The sequence below is a fragment of the Ochotona curzoniae genome, unplaced genomic scaffold, assembly GCF_017591425.1.
Source record: "Ochotona curzoniae isolate NIBS_2020 unplaced genomic scaffold, NIBS_Ocur_1.0 contig_2210, whole genome shotgun sequence".
NCBI lineage: Eukaryota > Metazoa > Chordata > Mammalia > Lagomorpha > Ochotonidae > Ochotona > Ochotona curzoniae.
Window position 1 is genome coordinate 30,951,233 of NW_024465369.1, and position 27,891 is coordinate 30,979,123.

A 27,891-nucleotide genomic window follows, 5' to 3' on the forward strand; every position below is an offset into this window, starting at 1 on the left:
CCCAGCTAAAAGCATACAGCAGCACAACTGAGCCTCTATTGTTCCCAAACATCTTATTGTGTGCCCACTTTTGATCTGGAACTTACTTTAAGATGCGTGATATTCTCCCTAAGAAACAGCGTGATAATAACTTGGAACAGATGGCAATCACGGAGGTACAAAGAGTTTGCTCACTGTGCAGCCTCAAACTGCTACAATACATGAAATGACGCATTTTAGCTTCCCACCACATAAAGCAGAAAGCATATGGGGCATCTTCTACAGGGAGATAAATGCTGAGATCCTCTAGAGGAAATTGGTTTGAAACTTCTAACTTACATTGGCATTTATATCTAGGGAGAGAAATAGTTTGAGAAGATAAAAAAAAAAGTTTTTTGTAAAGGCCCTCTGTTCCTAAAAAGGCTAAGTTGCCCTGATCCTTTTTTCTACCCTTTAATGAAAGGACAAAAAACAACTGAATTAGTACTAGGTGAAGGTGATGGTAATTAACATATGACTGATTATAAGATTTAATAAAGAATCTATGAAATACACCCTTATAAATTCCTCTCGTTTATAAGTTTTTTTTTATTTTTGTATTCTTGATATTTTAAGTAATATTAGTTTAGGTTCAATGAAAATTGATTTGGATAGAAGTAAACTGTCACTACGTAACCACATGTGCTGTCAACCATGGAGTTCCTGGCTTCAGCCGGGTGACTACAGGTTTGAATGAGTTTGCTGAAAATGTCTTCTTTGAAGCTAACTAATAATATATTTTTAGAATTGTTTTTGTATTCTTTTGCCCATAATCTCCTGAGGAGATTATAGCCATAATAGAACTTAGGAGAACTAACAAAAAATATAGCCAATGAAAAGTTCTTTGAAGTCAGTCTAGAGACTTGAAAAGGAATAGAAGACTAAATTCACAGTTCAACATGTTCTTTCATTCAATCAAGATGCCAGATACTAGACGCCATAATTCTGTGGAAGGTGCTACTCTGGGCTTTTGAAACAAGAAAAGCCGATGGGACAAAAGCCTTCAGATGGATTCAGGACAGATCTGCTTCAGCCACTGCTCTGTCCCCCATGCTGTGACCTGAATGTACACTTCTGCCTTCTCAGCCTTGGCTTGCCATCGTCCATGTGTGACAGCATTTACTTCCTTTCCTAACTCCTTCAGCATACAATACAACAAGACCCAAATGTGAACCAATACCACTCTATCCTCATTACAAACAAGGCACAAGGCCCATGCCCACATAAAACCTTAATCACTCCCACAACATCTTACATTTTAAAAACATATCAAAGGATAGCTATTTCCATTTATAATCGCAAGGCTCGGCCCTGGGAATGAGTTAAAACTATCTTTTATTATTATTATTATTGTTATTATACTGTTTACAATCTTTACATAGTTAATTAGGGTTAAAATGTTCAAGGGCTACAGGAAAGTGGGTAAGACTATTATTTCCACACTGTTTCCTTCATGTATCTGAGGTAAAGGGGGATTTTAAGGGAGAAACCCCACCCAGTCATCCACCTCCCCCGCCCGATGTGGAGCACGCTCCGAGGTTCTTGCTCAAGTGGTTTTGATGGTTCAACTGTTATGAATTGCGGCCAATCTCGCCACACCAAGCATGATGAGGTCGCTGAAGAATCCACTGATGATATTGTCCATCTTAGAGCCTCCATTTGCCCAGTTTTTCACTGCCAACATATAGCTCAGGTGGTTGATCGACTTGGTCTGTCCTCGGTCTTTTCATGGTTAGGGTTCTGAGTCCAGCACTTCAATTAGGGAGATTCCCAAAGAAAATTTCTCTGAGGTGTTCCCAGACCAGATTCTTGTATGTAAGAGCAAGTACAGGACCCGGCACAGTCCATCGCCCCAATCACCTGAGGTTGCAATTGCTGGATTGGTTCTGTTTCCAGCCCTATCCTCCACTGGAACCAATGGGTGTTGCAGTACAGCCTGATTCTGCCCAGCACATACTCGGTCCTCACATAAACCAGTGGGAGCTGCAGCTTACTTGGACCACCCACAATAATCCACATGAGGCCCGCCCCTGCCCTGGTTTGCCAGTATGTGCAGCAGACTAGTCCAGTCTGTCCCACATCCCATTCAGCTCTCATACATGTCAATGGGCATTAAACCTTAGTTCCATCTAACCAGTTCCACTATCCAGCCCTCATGGATGTTGTTGGGTGCCTTTCTGTCTAACCACCCAGCCCCTGTCCTAGTTTTCCTGCCCTCCAGTGGGAGTGGTAACCCAAGAGGGAGGAGCCCACTATTTACCTTCCAGGCCATTCCCACTCCTGGATTATGCACTCTCCAGGTGGTTCTGCAGTGTAACTTGACAGAATTAGCCCCCAGTGCCAGCTTCTGCCAGCTGATACTGTGGCTAAGCCCAAACAACCCTCACTCACTCTATTTTGTAGTTTGCACCAGTAGGAACAATCAGCCCAGCCTGGCTTTTCCCTGATCTAGTCTACTTGAGGCCCACAGGTGTTGTAGCCCTGCCTAGTATGGTCTGCCCCCATCCCAGCTCATGCCCTCCAGTGGGAGTAGCTGTCCAGCAAAGGAAACACCCCTCGTTCCCCCTGTCGTCTCTGCCCCCTCCCTTCCTGGTTCTCACATGTGCTGTTGGGTGCTGTGGTCACATCCGGCACAGGTCACCTCACCTTGGCATTCCATATTGTGCACTGGTTTTGGTAGTGACCGAACCTGGCTTGACCCACACTCTGTTCTGGTGCTTGGATTCACCAATGGATGATGTGAACTGATTCAGCCTGGTCTGCCCCAGACCCATGCCAAATGTATGCTAGTGGGAAATTTTCCATGGCCTGTTTTGGGCTGCTTCCTATCATGCTTCTTGTGCTTACCTTCAGGGTCTGTGTCCTGCCAGAGGAGTTGCCCAGGCTACTCTATCAGAACCTCTCCCAATGCCAGATTTTGCTCATACCAGGGGGTCCATGAGCCAGTCCTACTCAGTTCACCTCCTGTTCTAGCAGGGACAGTGGCTTTTCCTGACTGGCCTTCAACCCAATCTGGTTCTTACTGTTAGGTGTTTCAGCCCAGCCACGGCTCGTCCATAGCCACATACAGTTCATACATGGCTCAGTAGCAGCTGAGACCTATCCTAGTCCATCCCATATCTGCCCTGGTCCTCCAGAACACCAGAGGATGTTGGGGTCTGGCCCCATTTGCTGTGTCCAGTCCCAGTCCTCACTTGTGTCAAGGGAGATTACAGTCATTTCCTGATCAGAACGCAGTCTGCATTCCAGTCCATGTGCCCATTGGTGGGAACCTCAATCCAGCTAGGGTGTCCCCTTAGCTCCCCAACTGGGCCTATTCCCAGCCATAGATCACGTGCATGCCAGTGGTTGCTCTGACTCAGCTTGGCACAGCCCCTCACCTGTCCTGACCTCTGCCTTAGACACTGTGGCTTAGTGTCCCTGGCTTTGGTTGCTCTGACTCAGCTTGGCACAGCCCCTCACCTGTCCTGACCTCTGCCTTAGACACTGTGGCTTAGTGTCCCTGGCTTACGCAGACCAGTAGGTGCAAGAGCCTAGCTTGGCATGACCTGTGCTCCATCCTGGTTTCTAGTTTCGCTTGTAGGCTATGGTTTGCTCAGCCCTGCCTGGTCCATCCCGTTCCATTACCAACTCACACATTAGCCAGCTGTTGGAGCTACTTTGCCCAGCTTGTCTGACCCTCAGGTCTGGACCATGTGTTCACCAGCGGGAGCTATGACTCGCCAAGGGAGTTTCCCAAGTTCCTCCACTTGACCCAATCCCAGACCCAGTTCCCTAAATGCCATTGGGTTTTAGGCCAGTGTCTGGCGTAGTCTACCCTTACATTTGGTCTTGCTCGAGCTGGTGAACATTTCAGCCTGGCCCACCCCACACCCTATTTCAGGATGCACATTCGTGTGCTCCTGCCTTGCTGAGTCCAGACTGTTGTCTGTTCCTTTATCTGTGATTGATGGCAGGCTCCTTGGTCACACCTAGCTTAGTCCATCACCCCATCTCTTGAACTCACCCATGGGGCTAGTATTTCCACAGGATTTGGCCCACACATGCCCCACAGAATCTTCCCTCAGATATGGTTCTCTTGCATGCTAGTTAATGTCATGGCCCTTCCTAATATGACCTGTCTCCTGACCCACCATCATGTCAGGTAATAGGATGTGCTCCTGCTAAACAAGCCCCTAGACTTAGGTTTTGCATGGACTGGTATTCGGTGGTCAGCATTGTTCAGTGATTACAACTCTTCAAAGGTAAAGTTACTCTGTCGTTGGGAATATATAGGATTGATTCACATCCCAGAAGCTCAGTGGGTTCAACGTGGAGCTACCTAAGCAGCAATTCAAAGACCCAAAACCCCAGAGCTCACCACTGGGCGGCCATTAGGCACAGCCTGGTGCCAAATGGCATGCTGGCCGCCCGGGGACAGCTCACCGCATGTCAGTGGTCCCAGGCTGAGACCCACCAGCAGCCGGCAGGCTGCCGGAAGTTTCAGCCCCCAGGCCCAAGGTCGCGCTCCTCCTCAGTCCCATCCCCTGTCCAATGATGGTGGCAGGTGGGCTCTGTGCCTGCCCGGGCACCTGCGACTCCCCCTAGGCTTACTCACCCCAAAGGGAGCAGCCCCTCAAGCCCAGGCAGGCCCTTGGACAGCTCACCACGTGCACGTGGTGGCTGGAGTCAGGGATCTAAATTATCTTATAAGCTTTTAGAAACACTGTGCCCTGGCTGTCTTCCTCAGACTTCATCAGTGTGAATGATCATGGCTACCATTGACAGGACTTGCTTTATGCCAGGCACTGGGCTATACTGTACATACATTTTCACATTGGACTCACACAACCAATCTGCAGCTGAGGTTCAAAAAAAAAAACTTACAGGCTAGGAGGTTCTAACTCCTATGCTGAAAGTAACGGGCTGGGATGCTGTGCTCCTGGCAAATTAATGTCAGGAGGAGGACACAGTTATCAGAGCAACATGGATGTGTGCCTTTCCTTTACGATCTGCATTACTCAGGGACAGCACTCAGAGACTGGTGGCCACTGACTATTAGCTGAGTTGAAACCTGACATCAATTGGTTCTTGGAGATGTGTTTGTTTGCTATCACTATTCCAGAATATCGTGGACAAACAAAATGAATACTGAGGCTTACAGGATTTTAAAGTAATATTTTGGACTTGCTTCCATGAAGAAGTAGTACAAAACAGACACACCAAAAAGCACTCGAGCTTTCATCACAACCAAACACAACTGATTCATAACCAGGCTGAAGAAGCACATGGGTGATGTGATAAAATATACATTTATTAGAAAATTTCCAGCAGCATCATTTCCAGTTGTTTTTCTGAGCAAAACACATTTCAAAGTAATCACAATCAGGACTCAAAATATGAGCAGCAAAAATATGTTGAGAACTCAGCAAAAAAAAAATAATCAGTAGTACATTTCATTCATCCATCCATTCATTCATTGTTTCATAAATGTGCAAGATGAGTACAGAAAGCCAGGAAAGCTATGTGCTATGAAAGTTGAGTTTCTTGCTATGGATCCTGTTGTGGAAACTATAGCAACTATTCAAGAGAAGAGCAGGGCTATACAGTACATCATGATACAAATATACAGATTAGGCAAAGGACCTGAAAAAGGCCCATTAAGAATGGATTCCCTTTCTGTTCATGTTCAACTTAGGAAATAAATAGTCATTATAATCGTATTTTCTCACACAGAGACAAAACCCAGTTGAGGCTTTATTTCACTGGTATATGTTTTGTACCTTAGCAAGACACAAATTTGGTTCTAGTAATTCAGCTACCAGATTCCACGACCTGGAGGAAGTGACCACCTGAGATATCAGGCAAGGTCATAAGTTGCTGCATGGCCCACCAAGGGAAAGGACTCATTCAATGAAACACAAACTTGCTAAAGGACACACTTGTATTTCACGACACGGCAATTCTCTATAGACACTACAAATACAAATGTTGACTCCACAGCTAGAGAGAGGGCACTTAGCAGCATGCTCTGGTTAGACAACAAAAGCACACAGAGGGTGAGGTTGAATCACTTTTCCTGCCTTCTGTACTATCTGGGTCATCCATCATCCAGTCCAAATGTCAACAACACATAGTGGGCTCCATCAATACACCTGTTAACCAAGTTGACATGTAAAATGGAACATTAAGTGCTGGTGTGTAAAAATGGACCCAAGAGTGAGATCTGCGTTCCTTTCCTGGGTAATTTAAAAGGAAATGTAAATGATGTCTCTCAGTCAGGCATAGCTAAAGTTCCCCGAGTCATTTCCCTTCCTCAGTGGATCATTTACTGGAACAATCACCAACCATCTCAACAGATACTTTTATTAGCAAATTCAATGATGTGATAATCTTTCCAAAATTTACAAATGTACAATATATTTATAGCATTACCTTCAGAAAGCTTCAGTGCAAAGATATACATATAGTACATATTGTGGGAATTATTTGTAAAAATAGAAAATGGCGTAAGTTAAAAAAAAAAACCACACACACAAGACACTTCCAACGGTAGGCAAACAGCGAAAAAATATATTTTTATAAAGTACTGAATGTGAACTCTCTTCATCTGCTTGTAAAAAATACATGTGCAAAAAGGTGTTTCTAGTAATCCCTTAGGTAGCCAGCATAGCTATACCTCAGAGTCGTCTCTCACAGCTTTCACAAGGTTTGCAGTATCTTTAAAAGTGTCTTCTGTGGCACTATAGGCTGCTGTGGCGCCTCTTTTGGGAGAAATCTTCTCAGGGAGAGATGGCGAGGGAGGTGGGGCCACAGCATCTCCTTCCTCCTGCCCATTGTCCATCTGAAACCACAATGAAATCGGCCATTTAGTGCCCGCGACACGACTAGAAAGGGTTTGGTGTGAACATTCAGCTTGGCCAGCAGACTCTAAGAACATGAGCAATTTCTGAAGCTAGCCACACAAACGATTCTGAATGAACAGTGTCTGTATTATGGGAAATCACCAAAAATTACCTCTGCATAGATTGGATTTTCAAAGTTGGTTGTCTGTTTCGGTTTTCGCTTGAAGATATTCCATTTTGGTATCTTGGTGGAGAGAGAGGAAAAAATAAAAAGAAAAACATTTTAGTAATGGAATTTGCTTTTTTTTCTTATCTAGGCTTTAAAATTGCTTCTCACTGAAGTACAAAGCAACCTGATGCCGAGGATCACGGGTCCTGGCACATGGGGTTAATTAGTTTATTTCTTCCCAGGACCCCTAACAACTGACACTCTCTGGGTGGTTTCCACCTAACAGTTTCCAAACATGTCCTTGAGTTGTAATTTTCAGTTTCTAACTGCACCCATCAGCTCTAGAAGCTTTGACAGGCATCTCGCTCTGCCACTTCTGGATATATACAAAACCAATCAAACCAGGACACCCCCACGAGCTTTCTGAGGCCCAAAAAGGGCCCAAAAGGCCCATTTAGCTCTGGTTTCCTTCAACAAAGTCATGACTCTTGTTCTTTCTTCATCATTTCCTCCTATCCTCCTGTGGCCTGGCCTAATCCCCTGCACGTCTGGGACATGAACCAGCAGATGAAAGAAATGTATCTCTCTGCCTCTCGCACTCCCTGCCACTCTGCCTTTAACCAAGTAAACCTTAAGAGACTCCTCCCTTGAAAAATGCCAAAGTGAGATTACAGGTGGAAGAAAGAAATAAAGGATTGTGAAGGAGGGGGCAAAGATCATTGATATAAACTCGTCCAGTTGGCATCAATTACATAATAAGTTTTTATCCAGGCCCAGAACAGCAGCCAATGTCTAGGTCTGTTCATGGCTAAGAGTCCAATAAGACTTCCAAACTAACTTTGCAGATGCCAGCTGTGTTCATGAATTATGCAATTTTTAGGATAAAGAATGTGTGAAATGATAAATTCTATAGTTATCCTTAGGTTTTTGTTTCTTTATATCATAAAAATAGTCGAAAAATCTAAGGACTGAGACATTTCTGATCCCAATGTCTTCAGGCAGAAGTACAAATGGCTGAAATGCAAGGAAAACTCCACCGAATGGTAAAAATTTTTTTAATCTCAATATCAAACACTGCATCAGGACACTGAAGGTAGTAACCACTGAATGATCAGTTGGAACGCTAGGTGGAAGATGAATGGATCCATAGGCAGATGAAGTGGGTATAAATTAGTGCCATCTAGTGGCAGGCCTGTTAATAGCATCAGAATCAAGAATTCACGTGTTCGTGGAAAAAGATGCATGAAGCATAACTGTACAAAAGTTGCATTATTCACAACTCCATGTTACAATATAGCACTCCTTGGGTAGAAAATTTCTCATTTTATGATTTTTAAAAAAATATTATCTGCTTCTATACATGTGGATCTATGAATCTGTTGAGATCTCCCTGATTTGCTTAGGATTTATAGCAACCCAGCAATCTCAACATTTTTTCCAAATCCCGCAGAACCTCTGCAGTCAAACATTGTTACCTGAAACCCATCAGCACCCGGAGAGACTGCCGCTGTCTCTGGAACTGGCTCAAGAGGGTCCATGGCAGCTCCATAATTCTTGTTATCCACATTTCCAGTTACCACCACCTGCAAACACATTGAGAGTCCTTATCCAGCTTTGGAAAACCTCAGCGAATATAAACAAACCTGCCACAGTTCGCTATCACTCTTTTTGGTTTTGTTTTCTACCAATATGGTTGGCATGATTTTTATTCTTGGAGCTGCCCAAGACTAAATAATTCCTCTGTATATTTCTGACTTTGCAATAAAAATAAATAAATCTTTTAAAAAAAAAAAACCTTATTTCCTAACTTCAGGGGTGTTGATTACTAAGTCATCTCATGCCTTGATCCCGGGAAGCGAACACATCACCTCTCACCGACCGTGCTCGCTTACCAACAGCAATTTCTATTGTGCCTTCCGTGTTTCCTTATACTCACTCATGATCATACGTATGAAAAAAACATGACACTCTGGAATATGTTAGCAGTCAAATCCCAGAAAAAAAAAATGGAAGGAATAACTCCCCAAACACAATGGCAAACTGAGAATCCTGTCTGGATATTAAGAGTAAAATTAGTTACTTTAGAGTGCCACTTAAATGTCGCCGAATTTCTGAGACTATTGGCATAATATAATTCATAATTCTCTACACATTTTTGCATACAAGCATGTCATTTCAAGGTTCCCTCTTAAGCCCAAATTGCTACAAATATATAATGAATAAGCAACAGGGCAGATAACTCACCTTTTTCATATACTTTTGCATATTCATCATTTTATTTTTCCTCAAAGTTGGGTGTGTTTGTATGCATGGCCTCATTTTACCTCAAGTGAAAAAGCCAAATGATATCTATATATATCCCATCTGTTCTAGTGGTGATTTAAGTTTTGCTCTCTGGCAGTAAAATACATCCACGATTCTTATATTCTTGCTCCTAAGGGAGCTATTTATAGGGACACAGGTTTGACGAGGCAGTCCTGATGCCACTTGGGACCCCCACACACCATATAGGAGTGCCTGGGTCTGAGTCCCAGCTCTGCTTCCATGACTAGCTTCCTGCTGATGCGTGGAGCGGGCCAACAGGCACAGCTCAAGCAGATGGGCCTCTGCCCCTCATGTGGGAGACTCAGGCTGAGTTTGAGAATCTCAGCTTCAGCCTTGCTTAGCCAGGGCTGTTACATGCCTATAGGGAGTGAATCACCAGTGGATGAAAGCTTTTCCACTTCTCTCTCTCTTTTTCAAATGAGTATTTCTTCAAATAAAGCTATTTTAAAATAAATATTTCCTGCCTGTATTAAAATATGCCCTACCTTGACTTTGAAAGGAATTCAGCTACGTTAATAATGAAATTATTTATTGTCTCCAATGCCACAAGTGTTTGGAAACAGGAGGCGCAGGTGCAAAGCTGTCAGGTACTGAATTGGTGCAGGGGCCACTTGTCTGTCTACCTCAAGGAAAGTTCTTTCCCTTCTCCCGTGCTCCTCTAAAAGATGACTGACAAGTAGAGCTGCACCAACGAGAATTCAGATTCTGTCCAAATGTGTTGCAGACCTTAGCAATTTTCAGAAAAGCACAGCAAAGGCAAGCACAGGAAGGTCCCTCAGACTTTAACTCCCTTCAAACCTCAGGGACACCAATAAGAACCAGAGTGTGCACCTGGTTGCCCAAAACTCTGATAATCATTTACTCACTCACTTGTTCAGCATTTAGGGAGGGCATGTGGCACAAAGGTATCATGTTTACCAGACTTCTAAACATACTCGCACATCTGCCAGGGGCTCAGAATGGTATGGACTAGCCAGTCCCCAGGTTTTGGCCCCTGCCAAACCTCAACAACTATGCAGGGAAACAGGATTCAAACTGGTTTCAGGCCATGCTCTGGGTCAGACTTGCAAATAGACAGGGAAGCTAAGTCCTGGAGCACTGTGCTTTCTCCTGTTTGGAGAGCTTAGGAGACTCTGCCAAAGACATGCTCAGTGACTGAAGATCCAACAGCAGCCGTCGCTGAGAGCAAGGGCTGTGTGCCGTCTCACCTCGGGAGGCAGAGCCGCCTTCATAGCACTGTCTCTGGTCGCATACATGGGGTTTTCAAATATCACAGGCTGCTTCCCCAGCTCCAGGGCAAAGTGGTCACTCTGATGGAGAAGGGGAAGAGAGAGGTCACACCGGCTGGATTCGGTTCACACATACACACACACAGAGAAGTAGACTTGGATATTGTGCCAAAGTTACCACAAAGATGAAAGTTTAGAGAGCTTCTCACACATATGCACACATGCATGCGTGCACACACACACACACACACACACACACACACACACACACACACACCAGCAGAAACACAAGGGCTCCACACGACAGTTCTTCAACAGAACCGAAAGGTACTAAGTTATTGGGGAAATGGAACAGAAGTTCTCTCCCTGTTACCAAAGTCTCTACCGTCCCTCATCAGTGGAAAACATGATGCTGTGAGAAAACATTTGCCTTATACTACAAACTGTCATCAAACGAAAATACTACACCCCCCTCCATACCACCACCAAAAAAAAAAAAAAAAGAGTTCAATATTTAACATTGTTTATGGTTCCAACACAAACAATGTAGGCCTAGGACAGAGGAAGGTAGAGGTTGTGTTTTAATTTCATCACTGCACTTGATCTTAGCCAAAGATTTAGCTGAGAAGCAATTTGATTTTATTACGAAGGCTACTAAATACTTTCATATGCATTTCTGCAATAAATATAAAGCTTTCTAGCTTGGTCGGTCTAGTGCAATAGTTATGTTCTAATTCAACATTCTCGATATTAATCATTTTGTTCTCAATGAGAAGTATTTCTTTCACAAAACAGTGTGACCACTTTGAAATCACCATCCTAAAACCATACTCACCAATGACATGGCTGTGTCGATAACAGATTCAGGACCAAAACCAGATACTCCAATTTCCATGTTGTCATCTACCCCTGATCTGAAGGTCACCCCATTTCCATTTTCAGAAGGCTTGACAAGACTGCTTAAGCTAGGAGAAAGTCACAGACACAATATGCTATGTTTTTGTTAAGTCTTTCCCAATAGGACTCTAAATCTTACTGAGAGGCAAGAATCAATTCTCACTGAGTTTATGCATGTTAACTATGAAGCTAAGTTCCCTTAGCTATATGGGAATGTTCTAGCACATTCCAGAATGTAAGAAAGCTAAAAGAGGGCCCATCAGGGACCTACAGGAATGAAGCCAGGCTGTATTCTCTAGTCTGACCTGATCATCCCAGCACGGGGCTTAATCATCAGGACTATAAACCATGATCTGTCACCCAGGCCTCAGAAACAACATTGTTGAAGAAACTGTAATTTGGAATGACAGTTTTAAATCTGTGCTACTTTTGTTCCCATAGAAGAAGCGAACTGTTCACTGTACTTTTAACTTGAAACTCTAAAATAAATGAAATCACTCACTGGATCACATCGCACAGGCTTCTAAAATAAACATCCCACACCTTGGAACTAACCTTGGTAGCTTGGGCAGAGCTGGCAAAAGAGAGCCAGTTTTCCTATAGTGGAAAAATGCTACAGTTGCCAGCGCTCCGACTATGGCAATCAAGAGAATTGTCAACAGCACAGCCATTGCCGCTATGGAAGACAAAGAGTGAAGATGTCAGTACTTGGGGGTGGAAAAGAGCCAAACAAACTCAGCCGACAAATATCTCCTCTATAGTAGCTGAGGAGTAGGATCATTTATTATTCAAACACCAGATCAAATAAACAAATAATAAGTAATGGCATTCCACATAGGACTTTGAGTCTTTCCAGGTTACTTAAATTTGCCAAACGTACTTGTTCCTGGAGGGACGCCTTTTGAAAACCCTACTTCACAATACTGTCCCGTGTAGCCACTGGCACATCTAAAAAGTAAAAAGAGAGTCAGTCAGTAGCATATTGTCTTATCAGGCTCTATATTGCAATTTTCTAAGCACATCCCAAGGTGAGAGAGAGAGTTGCAGTCAAGCAGTCAAGGACACTACATGCTAGACTGATAACACATCCTGCATGACCTGTACTAATTCTATCAAGAGATGACAAGAGGGAAAAAACAGCGATGTGGTTGAGAACTCGCTCAGAGGAGTGGCTATGGCATGGACAGACAATTTTATCTCATCAGATAAAACTATTGGTGCCTTCTCTGATCTATGGAATTCTTCCTAACAGAGTAAAAATGGGAACTGTGGTCCTTTTCCTTCCTTGAATCTGCTTTCAGCAAACATTTTTAATAGGCACCTGTTTGTCTTGCCCCATGTCAGTGCCTTCTTGATCGTCTGCTTCCCTACCTTTAGCCCAGGCTATGCTCAGCAGGAAGACCTTGCCCTAAAGCAAGCTCTGTGGACAGCTGTTCTCCCATAGTCCCACTGGCTTCAACAACCCCAGGGGAGTAATAAAATGTGTTGTGGTCCAGGGCTTTGTTAGAAAGCAGAATTCTTATTAATGGGCATTTTAACCAGAGCCCCAGAACACCGCCCTAGTTCCCTGCTGCCTTCCCCTAGAGGTGAGGGGTAGGGAACAACCTGGTTAAAATGTGAAATTAGTGGGTGGGCCGGCTTTCTGACGCTGTTTCCTCAGCTACTTCAAGGTCTCTGGTGCCCACAGAAAGAGGCAGGACCTACAGCTGGATCTCAACCTTCATACTTACTTGCATTTAGGCAGATCATTCTCATCAAAATAGCAAGTTCCTCCATACATGCACCTGCACGGGGGAGGCATGGTGATGGGAAGCTCAATGGCTGCAGAAAGGGAAAGCCATGCACGTGTTAGTCAGCCACACTCAGCAGAGCACCCACACCATGCAAACTTGCGCAGATCAGTAGTTTCCCCACCCAAACATCACTGTCCCCCTGAATCACTTGAATTTCTCACCCATAATAAGGTCTTGGAGTATCATGCGTTTGTTAGGAAGAAAGAAGCCACTTATAGCTTTTCCCCTTAAAAAGTGGCTACGGAACATGTTTGAATAGCTAAAACCACCTTGTGGTAAAAGAATCTTAAGCCATTCAGATTCTCATTAGAGTTTTCAGAATTCTCCTTCATGAACCCAGGGTAAGGTTAATAATTTAATTTGGGAACATGTTGAAACTTCAACTAAAGACTCTAAAGCATCAGTAATCAATCAACAGACACTGGATAGGCCGCCTGAATGACCCTCAATTTCTGTCCTCCCAAACTTTCCTTACACTGGGACACTGATCCCAGGTCAGTCCCCGCCCTCAATGCCATGGAGGTTCCTGATGGCCATTAGTGCTTCAAGGTACTATGCTTCCCAAATGCCTAAATACATTTGTATTTTAGTCACAGAGTTGGGACACCTTCCTGGCTCAGTCCTTCAAGTTTAGCCTTTACTCAGAGCTCACTGTATCAGAGAGGCCTTCTCTGAAAACTCCACCTAAGCAAGCAATCCCACCTACCTTACGTTCATCCGTCTTATCCTGACTTAGCTGCTTTCTCCACCACCTGACCTATTAAACATGTATTTTTTTTTTATTTATGATTATATTAAAATATAAGCTAATGCAAGCAGGGGACTATCTGCTTTTTTTCCCTTTTTTTAACTTCACTACTTAAAAACAGTGCATAGCACATACTAGGCACTTACTACTTACAAAACTATTTGATCGGAGGCGTTGGTGGTATAGTGGTTAGCATAACTGCCTTCCAAAACTATTTGATCAATTAACACACTAAACCCAAGAATGATTCCCATCATTAACATGCTGACTTTGATGATAATCTTCCAAAAAATTCACTTGAAAAAAAGTAAGTGACATGGCAACTTAAGACCCACCTCTCCTACCAACAGGATATTGTGATAAACATCAGAGTGTTTCATCTGCAGCGTAGAAAACATTTCAAAAGCTTGAACTACCATTTTGCTCAGAATGCTGTGGGAAATACTGAAATACTGGCAATATTTCCCCAGTAGCAGGCAGATGAGCACAGAGGTAAGTGAAGAAAGGGGGAGGGAAGTTGCTTTTTCATCTTAAATTTATTCTCTAAAATTGCCCACTTGTCAGTGAGCTTGGACTGAGTTAAAGGGTGGCTCCTTGTTTAACAACATCTCCCTCTGGTGGTAGAAGATGGTAAAGTTCCTTTGACATTTTCCACTAAAACTAGAAGGCTCCTAGGATGCTTGGCCATCAAACCGGCTACAAACGAACAAGAGGATTTTGTTAAAAGGTACTTATTAAGCATGGGATACTAGCTAGGGGAACTTAGTCATTCCCCACAACATACTAATTTCTTCAGTTTAAAAGTGTAATTACCAGGGATAGATCAACCTCAGACCTAGGGATGAGACTAAAACTACAGCTTTCTTATTCCAGCATCTATCGCCCAGTCATATAAGAACACACAACTTTGAAATGAGCATATGAGAAAAACAGCGAACATCCTCAAGCCCTCTTCCTTCTGCCTTAGATACACCGCTCCCAGCTTGGAAATACAGTTTTCCATTTTGAAGAACTAACTCCAGAAGGATGGAGTGAATTCTGGGGTGCTGGGAATCCAATGTAGAAAGAAGAAAGGTGGGGATATCTTGTACAAAAACCACTCTTTGAAATGTCTTTATCCAACAGTACAACCATAACTTGAGGGATACTGGTTCTCTAGCACTGTGTATCCCAGCAAATCATTTTCAGAAACCATAGCTTGGTTGGTCCCTTAAGCACTACTTACTTCTGTTTATTCTCCCGTTATTTCTTATCCCTCCTTTTTAGCCATTGCCATGCCATACTGCAGGACCCAGTAACTCAGGAATTCTTTAGGCCCTTAAAGGTGCCCAAGACTTCGAAGGAAGTGTGCCTACCTGCGTCACACTCAGTGGTGCTCCCCTCTAAAAAGTTGGAGCCTTGGGGACAGGCACAGCTGTATCCTCCAGGTCTCAGAAGGCAGAGATGGCTACACACTTGTTTGCAAGGGTTGAGCACTGGAAAGCAGATGAGAACAGCAGTTAAGTACTGACAGGTGAATGAATAGCCCAACCAAAAGCCATCAACTCAGCCAAGGCAGCATCCCAACAATTCTAGCCCACTCTTTGTCTGGCTACAACACTCACATACAACCCCTTCCCAGCCACCCACAGCGAAGTAGCACACTTCTTTCCAGGACCCCTTGTCCCATTTCTGTAACTCTCCAAATTTTCAGTTGGCATTGTGCATTTCCTCTGTGCCCTGAAAGGTTCAGCAGGTGGGTATCCGTCTGGTTCATCACCTAGCCCTCAAACTCCAATCGGTGCTAAGCATCTTGAGATGACTCAGCAGACCAGCAGATCCCAGGCACTATTGTATCAAGATTCGTTATTCTTCAAATATGGACAGACCACAACCCAGCTTCAGGCCAGCCCAGTTCTGGCCATTGCGGGAGTGAATCAGTGGATGGAAGATTCTCCCTCTGCCTCTGCCTCTTCTTCTCTCTGCAACTCTGACTTTCAAATAAATAAGTACTTTTAAAATAAAATTTATTTATTTTTATTTGAAAGGCAGAGTTACAGAGAGAAGGAGACAGAGAAGGATCTTGCATTCACTGATTCACTCCCTAAATGACTGCAATGGCTGGAGCTGAACTGATACAAAGTCAGAAACCAGAAGCTTCCTCCAGGTCTCCCAGTTAGTCCAGGGCCCAAAGACTTAAAGAGAAGAATTTCAATGGACTCAAGAACTTGGACTCTATGCTTGATTCACAGAAGGGACAGGAAAGCAGAGACTTATCAAAGACCACACACTCATAGGCTCCCAGTGGCAGCTCAACATATTGAGCCGAAAGACATGGATCCCAAGTCAAAAATATTTAATCTTGAAACAAACAGTTCTGAGTTTAAAACACAAACAGTTGTGCCACTAAGGCAAATGAGATACTGAATCTCTTCAACTTCAGTTTCCAGATTTGAGATGAGAATTAAGCCTCTTCATTAGGTTTTGGAGAAGAATAGCTGAAGAAAGCAGCACCTGTTTTAATATTAAAGAGATAACTGATATACAGAACCTAGAAAATGGCTGTTTCCTCGTCTCAAAAATCACCACTCTCTTTCATCTTACTGCAAATACTGCTGAAGGCTAAATTAGAACACAGGCAGCCAAATGAAATGAAGGCAGACCTAAGGACATGAGAACAAGGGAGGAAGAAATGTCTGTGACCGACAGCTTTCAACTAAGACCCACATATCTCAATGACACAGGGATCGGTCGGATGCCTGGTGTTCACAAAACCAGTTTTGTGACTTGTGAACCCAACTCACACTTAGCAGGGGCAAGATGCTGGTTGGACTCTGTGGCTGGGAGATCACATCCTTCACTTCAGACCACAGAGGCGGAGATGCTCCCACTTGCTATCTGCTGATGGCTCCTATAATGTCATTCAGCCTCCAATTTTATTTTTATTTGGTCAAAATCATTGAATATCACACACACATACACACACACACACACACCGAGAAATCAGGATATTTTAAGCTAATGTATTTTCCAGTAATATAGCCATTATTTCAAAATAAGCTTTCCAGATAATTCAGAGCGTCATAATGCCAAAGCTGGTGATTACCTGATTTGTTGTATCTGAGTTGATGAAAGATTCGAACTTGTGTGAGCCAAGGGTTCACGACCAGCATTTTCTCTTTCTCTCCCTTCCCAAATTTGTCTTGTTTCCACACTTCTCCATTCTCCTTAGCTACCCAGTATAACTGATCTTCAAAGATATCCAGACTGTAAGGTTTTATCACTGTTTACAAAAGAAGAAAAATTAAACAATGTTACTGAAAAAAAAAAAAACACCCCTCATGACTTCTGTGTCCAATGTCATTCTGCCTGAATTAAACCCTAATACAAGACTTGAAACTCCAAGAAAATTTGGGCAGATTTTCTGTAATCTGATTACAAAAAATGTGCTGCATTGGAAAATCACTATAGCAGAAATTAAACCTGATTAACCCATACTTTCTGATACCAACTAATCGGGCACTAGTAGTTTTATTTAGGTTTTGAAAAAACAATTTGTCAGAGATTTTCTTTGTTTTGAACATAAGACACCACTAGTCAGATAGGAAAGATGTGATGTGTGTGAGACTATTGCAGTTCTGCTGAATCTGGTTAAGGAAACAGAAGGCTCCTCTCCTTCTGGATGGTTCCAGTTGTGTATAATGAGCAACCTGGCACACTGAAGATGAATACATCTACAAATGATTAGACATGGACTAATACTGCCTCTAACAGGACAGCTTAATACAAATCTCAATTGTTTCAGTAGGTACTGCTGAAAAGCATTTTTTAAAGTTTATATAAAAAGACTATAAAGGATTGAACTTTTGCTAATGGAATAATTTGCATTTAATTCAGTTGTTGGGGGTTGAGTTGGACACAGGTATCTGAGAAACTATAAGATACAGCCTTGTGGCATAGCAGGTAAGGTCACTACCACCTACGACGCTAGCATCTATTATGGGTGCTAGTTCTGGTCCCAGCTTCCCCATTTCCAATCTTGCTCCCTGCTGATGGTCTGGAAAAAGCAGTGGAAGATGGTCCAAGTGTTTGGGTCTCTGTCATCCCTGTGGGGGACCTGGAGTAGGCTTTTGGTTCCTGGGTTAGCTTGGCCCAGCTCGATCTGTTGCAGCCACATGGGGAGTAAACCAAGGGGGGATGGAAGAGCTCTCTCTCTTCTATAACTAAGTCTGGTTTCCAAATAAACAAGTAAATATTATATATAAAAAAAGAACTAGTAAGCCATGTGTAAAAGAACAGGGTCCTTCTTGAAAAAAAAAAACCAATGGACAACGAAACTAGAAATATGTTCATTAATTGTATATTAACTTCTAATTCATTTCTTACCTCCTCGTGAAATGATTCTCCTGTCACTCCCATCATATTTTATGGTTTCAATAATATCCTCCTTCATGTCACTCCAGTAGATCTGATCATTGTTCAAATAATCAATGGAAAGGCCAGTTGGCCACCCAAGGTCCTGAGACACCAGGACACTGCGATGCTCTCCATTCATCCAGGCTGACTCGATTTTAGGTTCTTTCCCCCAGTCAGTCCAGTACATGAGCCTGCAACAGAAGGTTTTTTCCATGGGAACATCTCATCCAGTGGAGCTTGGCAGCCACAGTGGAGTGTGGAGTATTACCCATGGGGTAGGCCTCCATTTGCCAAAGATCTGGGTACTAAGTGGCACTGGGTTTACAAGAGCATGTGTGTTCTATCATTCTTAAAGACTGCACTTCCCTCACAAAAATTGGCTAGCCCTGCCTGCAAAGTAGATACTCAGATCCTTGAAGATATGTAATGCAATAGATTCCCATCCTTGTGGAACTTCTATTTATTGAGATATCTCTCTCGTTATCTCTTTAATATTGAATTACAGAGTCTCTGTAAGCAAATATGATCTGATAAAGAAATCCCTAGACCAGGGTTTGGCTGGCTACTTCAAATACCTGGAGCTCACTTGGCAGGTGAGATGCTGGAGGGGGGGAGACCCACTCTGAATGCCTATGATAAAGGACAGCAACGCCCTGTGTGGCAAAGAGCTCCTACCAATGCTGCACTCAGAAGGCAAAGCTACCTGTTGTGATTTGTTCTGGCATTTTTCCAAGCCAGAAATCCACATTTTTAAAGTTTTAAATGTCACCAACTAAGAACTTAAAACTCTTTGCACTCAAGCCAGACATGGGTCTTCTTTGATCCAACAGCCGTGGATCTTGCAACCAATCATCTAGTAAAGATCAGTCCTATAATTCTATTAAGGATTTTAGATAAACTGGCTTTGGTAACAATCAGGCCATGACCTTTCTCTTTACTACAGCATTAGTTTGAAGCTTATCAACAACTGGCAAAAATCATCTGAATTTGTTACAATAAAACAAAAAAAAAACTGTCCACATAGTATATTACTCCACACTATATAGAGGAGACAAATCTAGAGTGACAGCCTGGGATACCAGGGAGATGAAGAAAGATGAGGACAGACAGACATTGGTTAAGGGGTGCAGGATTTCTTTTAAATCTACTTCAGTGGTATTTACACAATGCAATATATTGAACTGTACACTGTAAAGAGGTAAACTATATGATGTGAAATATTTTTGAAAGGCTTTTCCTCCATGATTTTGTGTTATTTACTAAGCCCAAGAGCAGACTACCTGTTCTTTCACCTGTCTGAGTGTAAGACATCCTTCCAGCCTCACTTTCCTGGGAAGCAGTCCCTCATCACCACACCAATGCTTTATCACCCAATATTTTATTAATTATCCCAAGCTTCCAAGTTCAGTGCAAACAGTACTTCCTACATATACTAGGGTGCTTCAAAAAGTTCATGCCAATGTGTAAATAAAACTAAACATTATTTTGCTGCAAAGCCTTTTAGTCTTAAGCTTAAGTTGTTTTATTTTTGATACATGTTTTCCAATAACCTGGAGAAGACCTCTTGTGATTCCCCTGGAATCCCCTCAAGCTAGCAGAAGCACCCCAGCATTCACCATTGCTTTCTGCATGACAAGTTTCTTTGCCTGCCCTGATATTATAGTCAACAACTGTTGACCAATAGGTCATGATATTATTTATCCAGGGATATAAGTTGAAGTTAAAAGTAGTAATGACTTAATAGATATTTTGTATGATATAAATAGATTCATAGATGTAGAACCTTAGCATAACGGCAGGCACACAACAAAAAATGTAATAAATGTTGGCTTTTGTTAGGGTGTTCTTTGTGTTATTATTATGAGTCATCATCTTCATCATCCTATCCACTCAGTGGCAGATCATCCACCATGGTACCTTAAGGTTTTACCTGTCACAGATGCTTTAGAAGAAATGTAAACAGCTAGATTCTCCCATCAGAAGGTTGTACCAGGGCAGATCTTTCCTTCTTCCTCTTCAGTGTCAGCCCTTCCCTGTCAGGCCTGCATTTACCCATTTACCCATTCCAGCAAGAAATTAATTACAAAGAATAAAGCAAGGAGGGCCCAGATATCTCATCTTGCATGAGCCAGGATCCCAAATGCGCACTGGTTCTTATCCTAGTGGCCTAGCTTCCCATCCAGCTCCCTATATGTGGCCTGGGAAAGCAGTGGAGGATGGCCCAAAGCCTTGGGATCCTGCACCTGCATGGGAGACCCAGAAAAAGCTCCTGGCTCCTGGCTCTGGATCGGCTCAGCTCCAGACACTGCAGCCACTTAGAGAGTGAATCAGCAGATGGAAGATCTTCCTCTCTGTCTTTCTTCCTCTCTGAATATCTGACTATCCCCCCCCAAAAAAGGAATAAGTCTTTTTTAAAAAGCATATTATTTTAAAAAGAATAAAGCAAGGATCATCTATGGAAAATGGTAGAGGAAAATTAGAATGCGGGCATATTAAAACAGGTCTAAAAGTAAACTGTAGAAAAATGAGTTAAACAACATTTAGGAAACAAGCCACAGCCTTCCTATTGCAGTATATACAGCATCTTGGCTCCTAACACATTATTTAGGTAAGACACCAAGGACAAATGACCTGTGTGGTAGACCAGGTCACATTACAGCCTCATCTTATTAGGTAAGCAATTTTCAAGTTTATTACAGAGTCTCAGGGGGCAGGAGCTCAGGTACGAAATATAACAGGCTCAGAGTAATCACAGTTTATGGTATTCCTCATACAAACATTGCCATATCTACAGAGGGCCATATTACTTCTGTCCAAATGAAAAACGTATTGGAGATTATTCAAGAAAAAAAAGTATAACCATCCTGAAGATAAATTAAATTTGTAAACGTTAATCTTATTACCCAGATAAAGGTCATGAAATGCAGAGAAAAATAACAAAACTAGTTTTCAGACTAGGGTGATTTATAGATTAAACTACTAAGTTGGAACATTTCTGCAAATAAATAATGATATATTTATGCACATTATTTTATATATATGCATATTCTGGTTATAAATATTCAATTTTTCTATGAAATATAAGCCGATCCCTCTCTGAATTTCAATGAATGAGTTACTTTAAAACATACAGATGAAAAAAAAATTCTCCATTTAAGAAAAAGAACAGTTAAGTTCACAAGGAGTATTAAGGCTCAGAGCTTCATCTGACAAGGAATTCATTCAGCTGGAAAGATTCTCTGATAAGTTCTTGCAGGATTTACCCACCAGTAATTATTGACGCTAAGGGCTTGTTATAATTATGCACATGTTCATAGATGCTGTTCCAGAAAGACAAGGAACAGTCTAGGAAAGAAAATCATTCGAGAGACATGATGGTGATAAGAGGAGTAAGAAAGAGCCAGAACATTAAAGGCTCCTTCAAGTACTTACCCTAGTTTTGGATTCACAACAATTGTTGCGGGTTGATCCAGCTGCGTGGTAATTAGCCACTTTCTGTACCTCCCATCCAGTCTAGCCACCTCGATCCGCTGATTTTTGGCATCTGACCAGTAAATGTGCCTGAATGCAGAGGGACAAAGTTAAATAGCTCAAGACTACACTGGTCATTTTTGGAAACGAGGCTTGAACAGTTAGCTCCCCGCAAATCTGTAACAAAAACACAATGCCCTCTCTCAAAAAAGCCCTTAGCTCTTGAGCTAAAAGAACATCTTGGGAAGGTTACATGTGGAAGAGTGAGGAACAGAGAAACAGGCACAGGGGGTCTGGCCTGGTCAAATAAAGCTGCTGAGTCAGCTAGCATCAGCCATGATGGCAGACACAGCAGTCAGATCGGCCTTCCCTGCAGCAGTAGAAGTCATGGGGCTGGTCCTTTCATTCTGACTGCTGATGAATCCACTTCATCCTGAGCCAATAACCCCACTGGAATCAGCAGAAATCTGTCATCAGCTCCAAATATGAGCAGAAACACGTTTTCTGAATAGCAAGGCCATCCTCTTCTGATTTCCAATGCCAAGTCTGCAGGTCTCCTAAGAAACTCTTGCAAATAGGGCTTCATCTGTTTCTTCAGGCTCTCATTCATTAACACAGGGAGAGACACACTTTAAACGAGAAGACACTTCTGCCAGTGTCAGACTAGTTTTCAGAAGAAAATGTTAACATGTAAAATTTCAAGTTCCTAACTCCCCTAACAGCTCCTTGAGACCAAGTTTTCCTAACCAAAATTGCAGACCTGAGTCTCCTGCTAGCCTGAAAGCACAGTGGGGACCCAATCAACTTCTTTGGAGAAGCTTCAGTCTTTCAGAAATATCAAAGCTAAAGGGTAAGAATAAGCTGACACTAAAAATGATTCTCTCTTCTCGTAGAGAACAGGGAGCCCTTGAGCCTACCATCCCTACCATTTTTTTCATTATTTTTTCATTTTTAAGAATATAGAGAACTGGGACTGTCTGAGCTCTTTTGCAGGCAAACATTTTCTTACCATAGTTACTCTATACAATCCTCCTTGAAGAAAGAGCCTTAGTTAATTTCTGCATGTCTCATGAGTCTACCTCGTGAAACCCCTACTTAAGTTCCTTACTTGGGAATCATCCAAAATAAAGGACTCTGTTTCCTGGGACCAAAGAAGGTCGAAAAGAGCAGAACAAAGCCAATAATCCCTATTAATGCCAACCCAAAGATTAAGAAGGAAAGTCAAATTTCCCATCTGTTCCAATAGATACTCGCTTAAAAACATAACAGGAGCATTGTTCCTTCCCAAAAATAATTATTAAAGAGCAAATTTTCCTCCTAACTGCTTTTCTGGGATAATTGTGAAACTACTCCATTTCTAAATAATGCTACCACATTGAAATCTAATGTTGGTATCCAGCCCCCTGGCAGCAAGAATGCTCTCCTAGTTATAATACAGAATCCTGGCCTGGGTGCCTTTCCAAACCTTTTCACATGAGATCTTTATATGACACACAGAGGTGCTTCTCAGGGCTAGAGTGAGCCTAGACATTGTCATATCTGGACCCAGCTGTGCCATAGTGAGCAGTAGGGAGCTCTTGACAGGAAAGTAGAATAAGCCAGAGTGGGGAATGTTTGACAAATTTACCTTCCAACCCAGTCCACTGCTAATCCATCTGGCTGCATTATGTATTTCAGGCCCAGGTCTTCTTCATGTATGAGATTATTGCTGCCGGATTCAAAGTTGGGGATGTAGGCACGTTTAATAGCACCAAACTCAGAGCCCTGTGCTAGCACAGTGTAATACACAACACCTATGGAGGAAGACACATAGGCCAGTGAGAATACCAACCAAGGCAAGATGTGGGGTCGAATCAGGTGAATCATTGTTCATTTATTGATATCTCTACCTCATTGCTTTTATAATATGAATAATGCATTTAAATTAATACTGTAAACCTCTAAGTCTATCATACTCAAGCTCCTAGCTATCATTGTATCATTTTTTAACTCATTAATGTTGTCTTTGTCCTTTCAATTTGAAGAGAACTCCTTAAAAGATAATTCTTGCCAAGAGCTTATTTGCTGTCATCAGGCTCAAGTTCTAAATTACAAAAAAAAAAAAAAAAAACAGAGTGTAAAGATAAACAAGGACAAACTGTGGAGGATATGAAATCATAGTGCCAGTAGTACTAAAGCATGTAGCTGATAAATCCTATTTTATACATAGACAAAAGGATAATGAACAGTAGATAGCAGGCATTTTAGGAACTGTGACTTAGGGTATGTACTAGGTGCCTTCTGCTTTCTAGCACACATACAATTCCTAAAAACTTTACTGTATTGCATGAGTAAGTATAAAAATAATGAATCTCGCATTGTCATGGACATTGACAGAACACAATACATTCACATGTGTCATCTCAGGAGGTAGACTGAACTCACTGACAAATAGAAAACTGAGAAGTAGTAAACTGTTATAAAGTTAGAAGATGAGAGAGGCATGGACAGGGTTCTTCAAAGAGTTCATGGAGAATAGAATTAAAGTAGATTTTGATTTCAAAAAATTGAAATATACATAGTTTTCCATAACATGCACTTCCCATGACCTGTCTGAAGACCCTTGCTACACATAAATTGCCTTCCTGTCATTTCTAGTTCCCAAGAATGGTTTGAAATACCTTGTATAGAAGACAAATTGTTTACACCAACTTTACAGAGCTAGTAGTGGCTCAACAAAGGCACTTTTCCCTTCATTCAGACAAATTCGGTTTTAATTTTTTTGCAATGGAAAGGAAGGAGAAAGACACACACACACCCTCAGAAAGAGAGAGAGAACACTTCATCTGATGGTTAACTCCCCAAACGCTCACAATACCAAAGGCTGGGGCTGAGCTGAAACCAGGAGTTGGGAATTCAATCCAAGTCTTCCGCAAGGATGGCAGGGACCCAACTATTTCAGCCATCCCCACTATAGCACAGGGTGCATTACAAGGAAGTCAGAATAGAAGCCACAGTGTGGCACTAAACCCAGACATTGTTCTATGGGCCATGGGCATCTTAGCCAATAGGCCTAAGACCAACTGTATTAATTAAATTTTTTGAGCCCCAACTACATATACTAAACTAGTGGTTGATTTGAGTGCTAGGTATACATAAAAGAATTAGATTTAATCTCTGTCTGCAAAGAGTATATAGTTATAAGGTAGAGAGAAAAACATATAGTCAACTGGTTATACATGTAAACAAATGCAATGTACTTCCTGAAAGGCCCATTTAAAATGCTACTGGCTCATTGGTGAGAACTCATGGAACTCTGTCAAAAGGAATTATAAAAGCTGTCCCAGAGGAAGTGACACTTAAGTTTAGTCTTTGAGGTCTGATTAGAAAGCTTCCAAATATAAAAGGGTATAATCTGTATGAAAAAAGACAGCTGTTGGAGTAGGTAATGTGAGGTGCACCAGAGAGGAAAACCCAAGATGAGACAAGGTTTACATGGAAGTCAGGCAAGGTTGGCCAGACCCCATGCCCAGGGTGAGGCATCTGGCCAGGCTGGATAGAAGGGACTTCCTCTTCCTTTAAGGCATCAAATTTAATTCATCAAAAATAAATTTCTGCTGAAACTTTCGGCAGCCTGCTGGGTGCTGGTGGGTGCCAGGCGAGGGCATTGCCATGCTTGGATCCCTGATTCCAGCCACTGTGTACACGGGTGAGCTGTCCCCGGGCCTGCTCAGGTTCCAGAGACTGCTCCCTTCATGGTGAGTACACCGAAGGGGGAAGTCTAGAGTGCTGTGTGGTCCTGGGTCCCACCCACCGCCATCATTGCACAGTGGATAAGACTGGGGAGGGGACGACCTTGGGTCTGGGGGCTGAAACTTCTGGCAGCCTCCTGGTGGCTCTCAGGCCGGGGTGTCTCCATGTATGGATACCTGATTCCAACCACCACTGACACGCAGTGAGCTGTCCCCGGGCAACCAGCATGCCATTTGGCACCAGGCTTTGCCTGCTGGTCGCCCGGCTGCAAGCTCTAGGGTTTTGGTTCTTTCAATTGCTGCTGAAGTAGCTCCACGTTGAACCCACTATGTTTCTGGGATGTGAATCAATTCTAAAGATTCTCAATGACAGAGTAACTTTTCCTTTCATGGCAAGCGAGGGTTAAGAGACTTGGTAGGTTGGAGGAGAGTGACCAGATGATCTTTATGGATAAGACTGATATACTAAACTCCTTTAAATCCTATGTAGAACTTGTAATTACTGAACAATGATGACCACTGAACACCAGTCCACGCAAAAGCTAAGGCCCGGGGTTTGTCTAGCAGGATCATATCCCATTACCTGACATGATGATGGATCAGGAGACAGGTCACATTAAGCAGGACCATGACAATACTAGCACACAAGAGAACCATATCTGAGGGTAGATTCTGTGGGGGGATGTGTGGGCCAAATCCTGTGGAAATACTAGCCCCACTGGTTAGCTCAAGAGATGGAGTGATGGACTAAGCTAGGTGTGACCAAGGAGCCTGCCATCAATCACAGATAAAGGAACAGACAACAGTCTAGACTGACCAAGGCAGCAGCACACGAATGTGCATCCTGAAATAGGGTGTAGGGTGGGCCAGGCTGCAACATTCACCAGCTCATGCAAGACCAAATGGAAGGCCAGACTATACCGGACACTGGTCTAAAACCCAATGGCATTTAGGGAACTGGGTCTGGGTTGGGTCAAGTGGAAGAACTTGGGAAACTCCCTTGGCGAGTCATAACTCGTGTAACTTGACAGAATTAGCCCCCAGTGCCAGCTTCTGCCAGCTGACACTGTGGCTAAGCCCAAACAACCCTCACCCACTCTAATTTTGTAGTTTGCACCAGAGGAACAATCAGCCCAGCCTGGCTTTACCTGATCTAGTCCACATAAGGCCCACAGGTGTTGTAGCCCTGCCTAGTCTGGTCTGCCCCCATCCCAGCTCATGCTCTCCAGTGGAAGTAGCTGTCCAGCAAGGGAACCTCAGGTGATTGGGGCGATGGACTGTGCCAGGTCTTGAACTTGTAAGTACATACAAGAGTCAGGTCTGGGAACACCTCAGACAAAGTTTCGTTGGGGATCTCCCCAATTGAACTGCTGGACTCGGAACTCTAACCAAGAAAAAACAGGACAGAACAAGAAAATCAACCACCTCACTAGTATTTTGGCAGTGAAAAACTGGGCAAATGGAGGCTCTAAGATGGACAATATCAATCAGTACATTCTTCAGCGACCTCATCATGCTTGGTGTGGCGAGATTGGCAGCAATTCATAACTGTTGAACTATCAAAACCACTTGAGCAAGAACCTCTGAGCGTGCCCCACATCAGGGACCTGGGGTGGGTGGGAGCCTGGGAGTGGTTTCTCTCTTAAAATCCCCCTTTACCTCAGATGCATGAAGGAAACAATGTGGAAATAATAACCTTACCACTTTCCTGTAGCCCTTGAACATTTTTACCCTAATTAACTATGTAAAGATTGCCAAAAATAATATTAAAAAATGAAAATAAAATCCCCAACATCTGTCAGTGACAGACGCCAGACTTTATACTCACTGAGGCCTATGCCCTCAGGATCCCAATCATAGTCAACAGCTTGGATGCGTTCCTCATCTTCAAGATAGTCTGAGAACTTCTCAGAGGAGACATTGTACTTTCGAATTCGAACATTTTCAGGCAGGAGCAATAAAGGAGGGTCACCTGTAAGCAAATGAAGGATGATGTCATCTACTTGAATTCTACGCGCACTTTTTAAGTACAAAGAAGAATATAAAGTACATAGCAGGCCACTCCCCCACAGTTTTAAAAGATATGGAAATTTTTTTCTAAGATTCATTTATTTTTCTTAGAAAGGCAGATTTACAGAGCGGAAAAGAGACAGAGAGAAAGATCTTCCACCTACTGGTTCATTCCCTAACTGGCTACAATAGCCAGAGCAGAGCTGATCCAAAGCCAAGAACCAGGAGCGTCCTCCGGGTCTCCCACACGGGTGCAAGGACCCAGGGCTTTGGGCCATCCT

General features: G+C 42.8%; 1 protein-coding gene across 1 annotated transcript in view; it reads right to left on the bottom strand.

Moving 5' to 3' along the window:
* Positions 1-5,613: 5,613 nt before the first annotated feature.
* LRP2 (LDL receptor related protein 2) overlaps positions 5,614-27,891 on the bottom strand; it is a 198,817-nt gene continuing 176,539 nt past the window's right edge. The window contains exons 68-81 of the mRNA XM_040971679.1: positions 27,429-27,572; positions 23,497-23,662; positions 21,831-21,959; positions 18,369-18,589; positions 17,089-17,265; positions 15,359-15,478; positions 13,193-13,283; positions 12,343-12,410; positions 12,018-12,138; positions 11,401-11,530; positions 10,545-10,646; positions 8,487-8,594; positions 7,015-7,086; positions 5,614-6,841 (exon numbers count right to left, since the gene is read on the bottom strand). Coding sequence (XP_040827613.1) covers positions 6,671-6,841; positions 7,015-7,086; positions 8,487-8,594; positions 10,545-10,646; positions 11,401-11,530; positions 12,018-12,138; positions 12,343-12,410; positions 13,193-13,283; positions 15,359-15,478; positions 17,089-17,265; positions 18,369-18,589; positions 21,831-21,959; positions 23,497-23,662; positions 27,429-27,572 — 1,820 coding nt within the window. The 3' untranslated portion in view covers positions 5,614-6,670. The remainder of the gene's footprint in view (positions 6,842-7,014; positions 7,087-8,486; positions 8,595-10,544; positions 10,647-11,400; positions 11,531-12,017; positions 12,139-12,342; positions 12,411-13,192; positions 13,284-15,358; positions 15,479-17,088; positions 17,266-18,368; positions 18,590-21,830; positions 21,960-23,496; positions 23,663-27,428; positions 27,573-27,891) is intronic.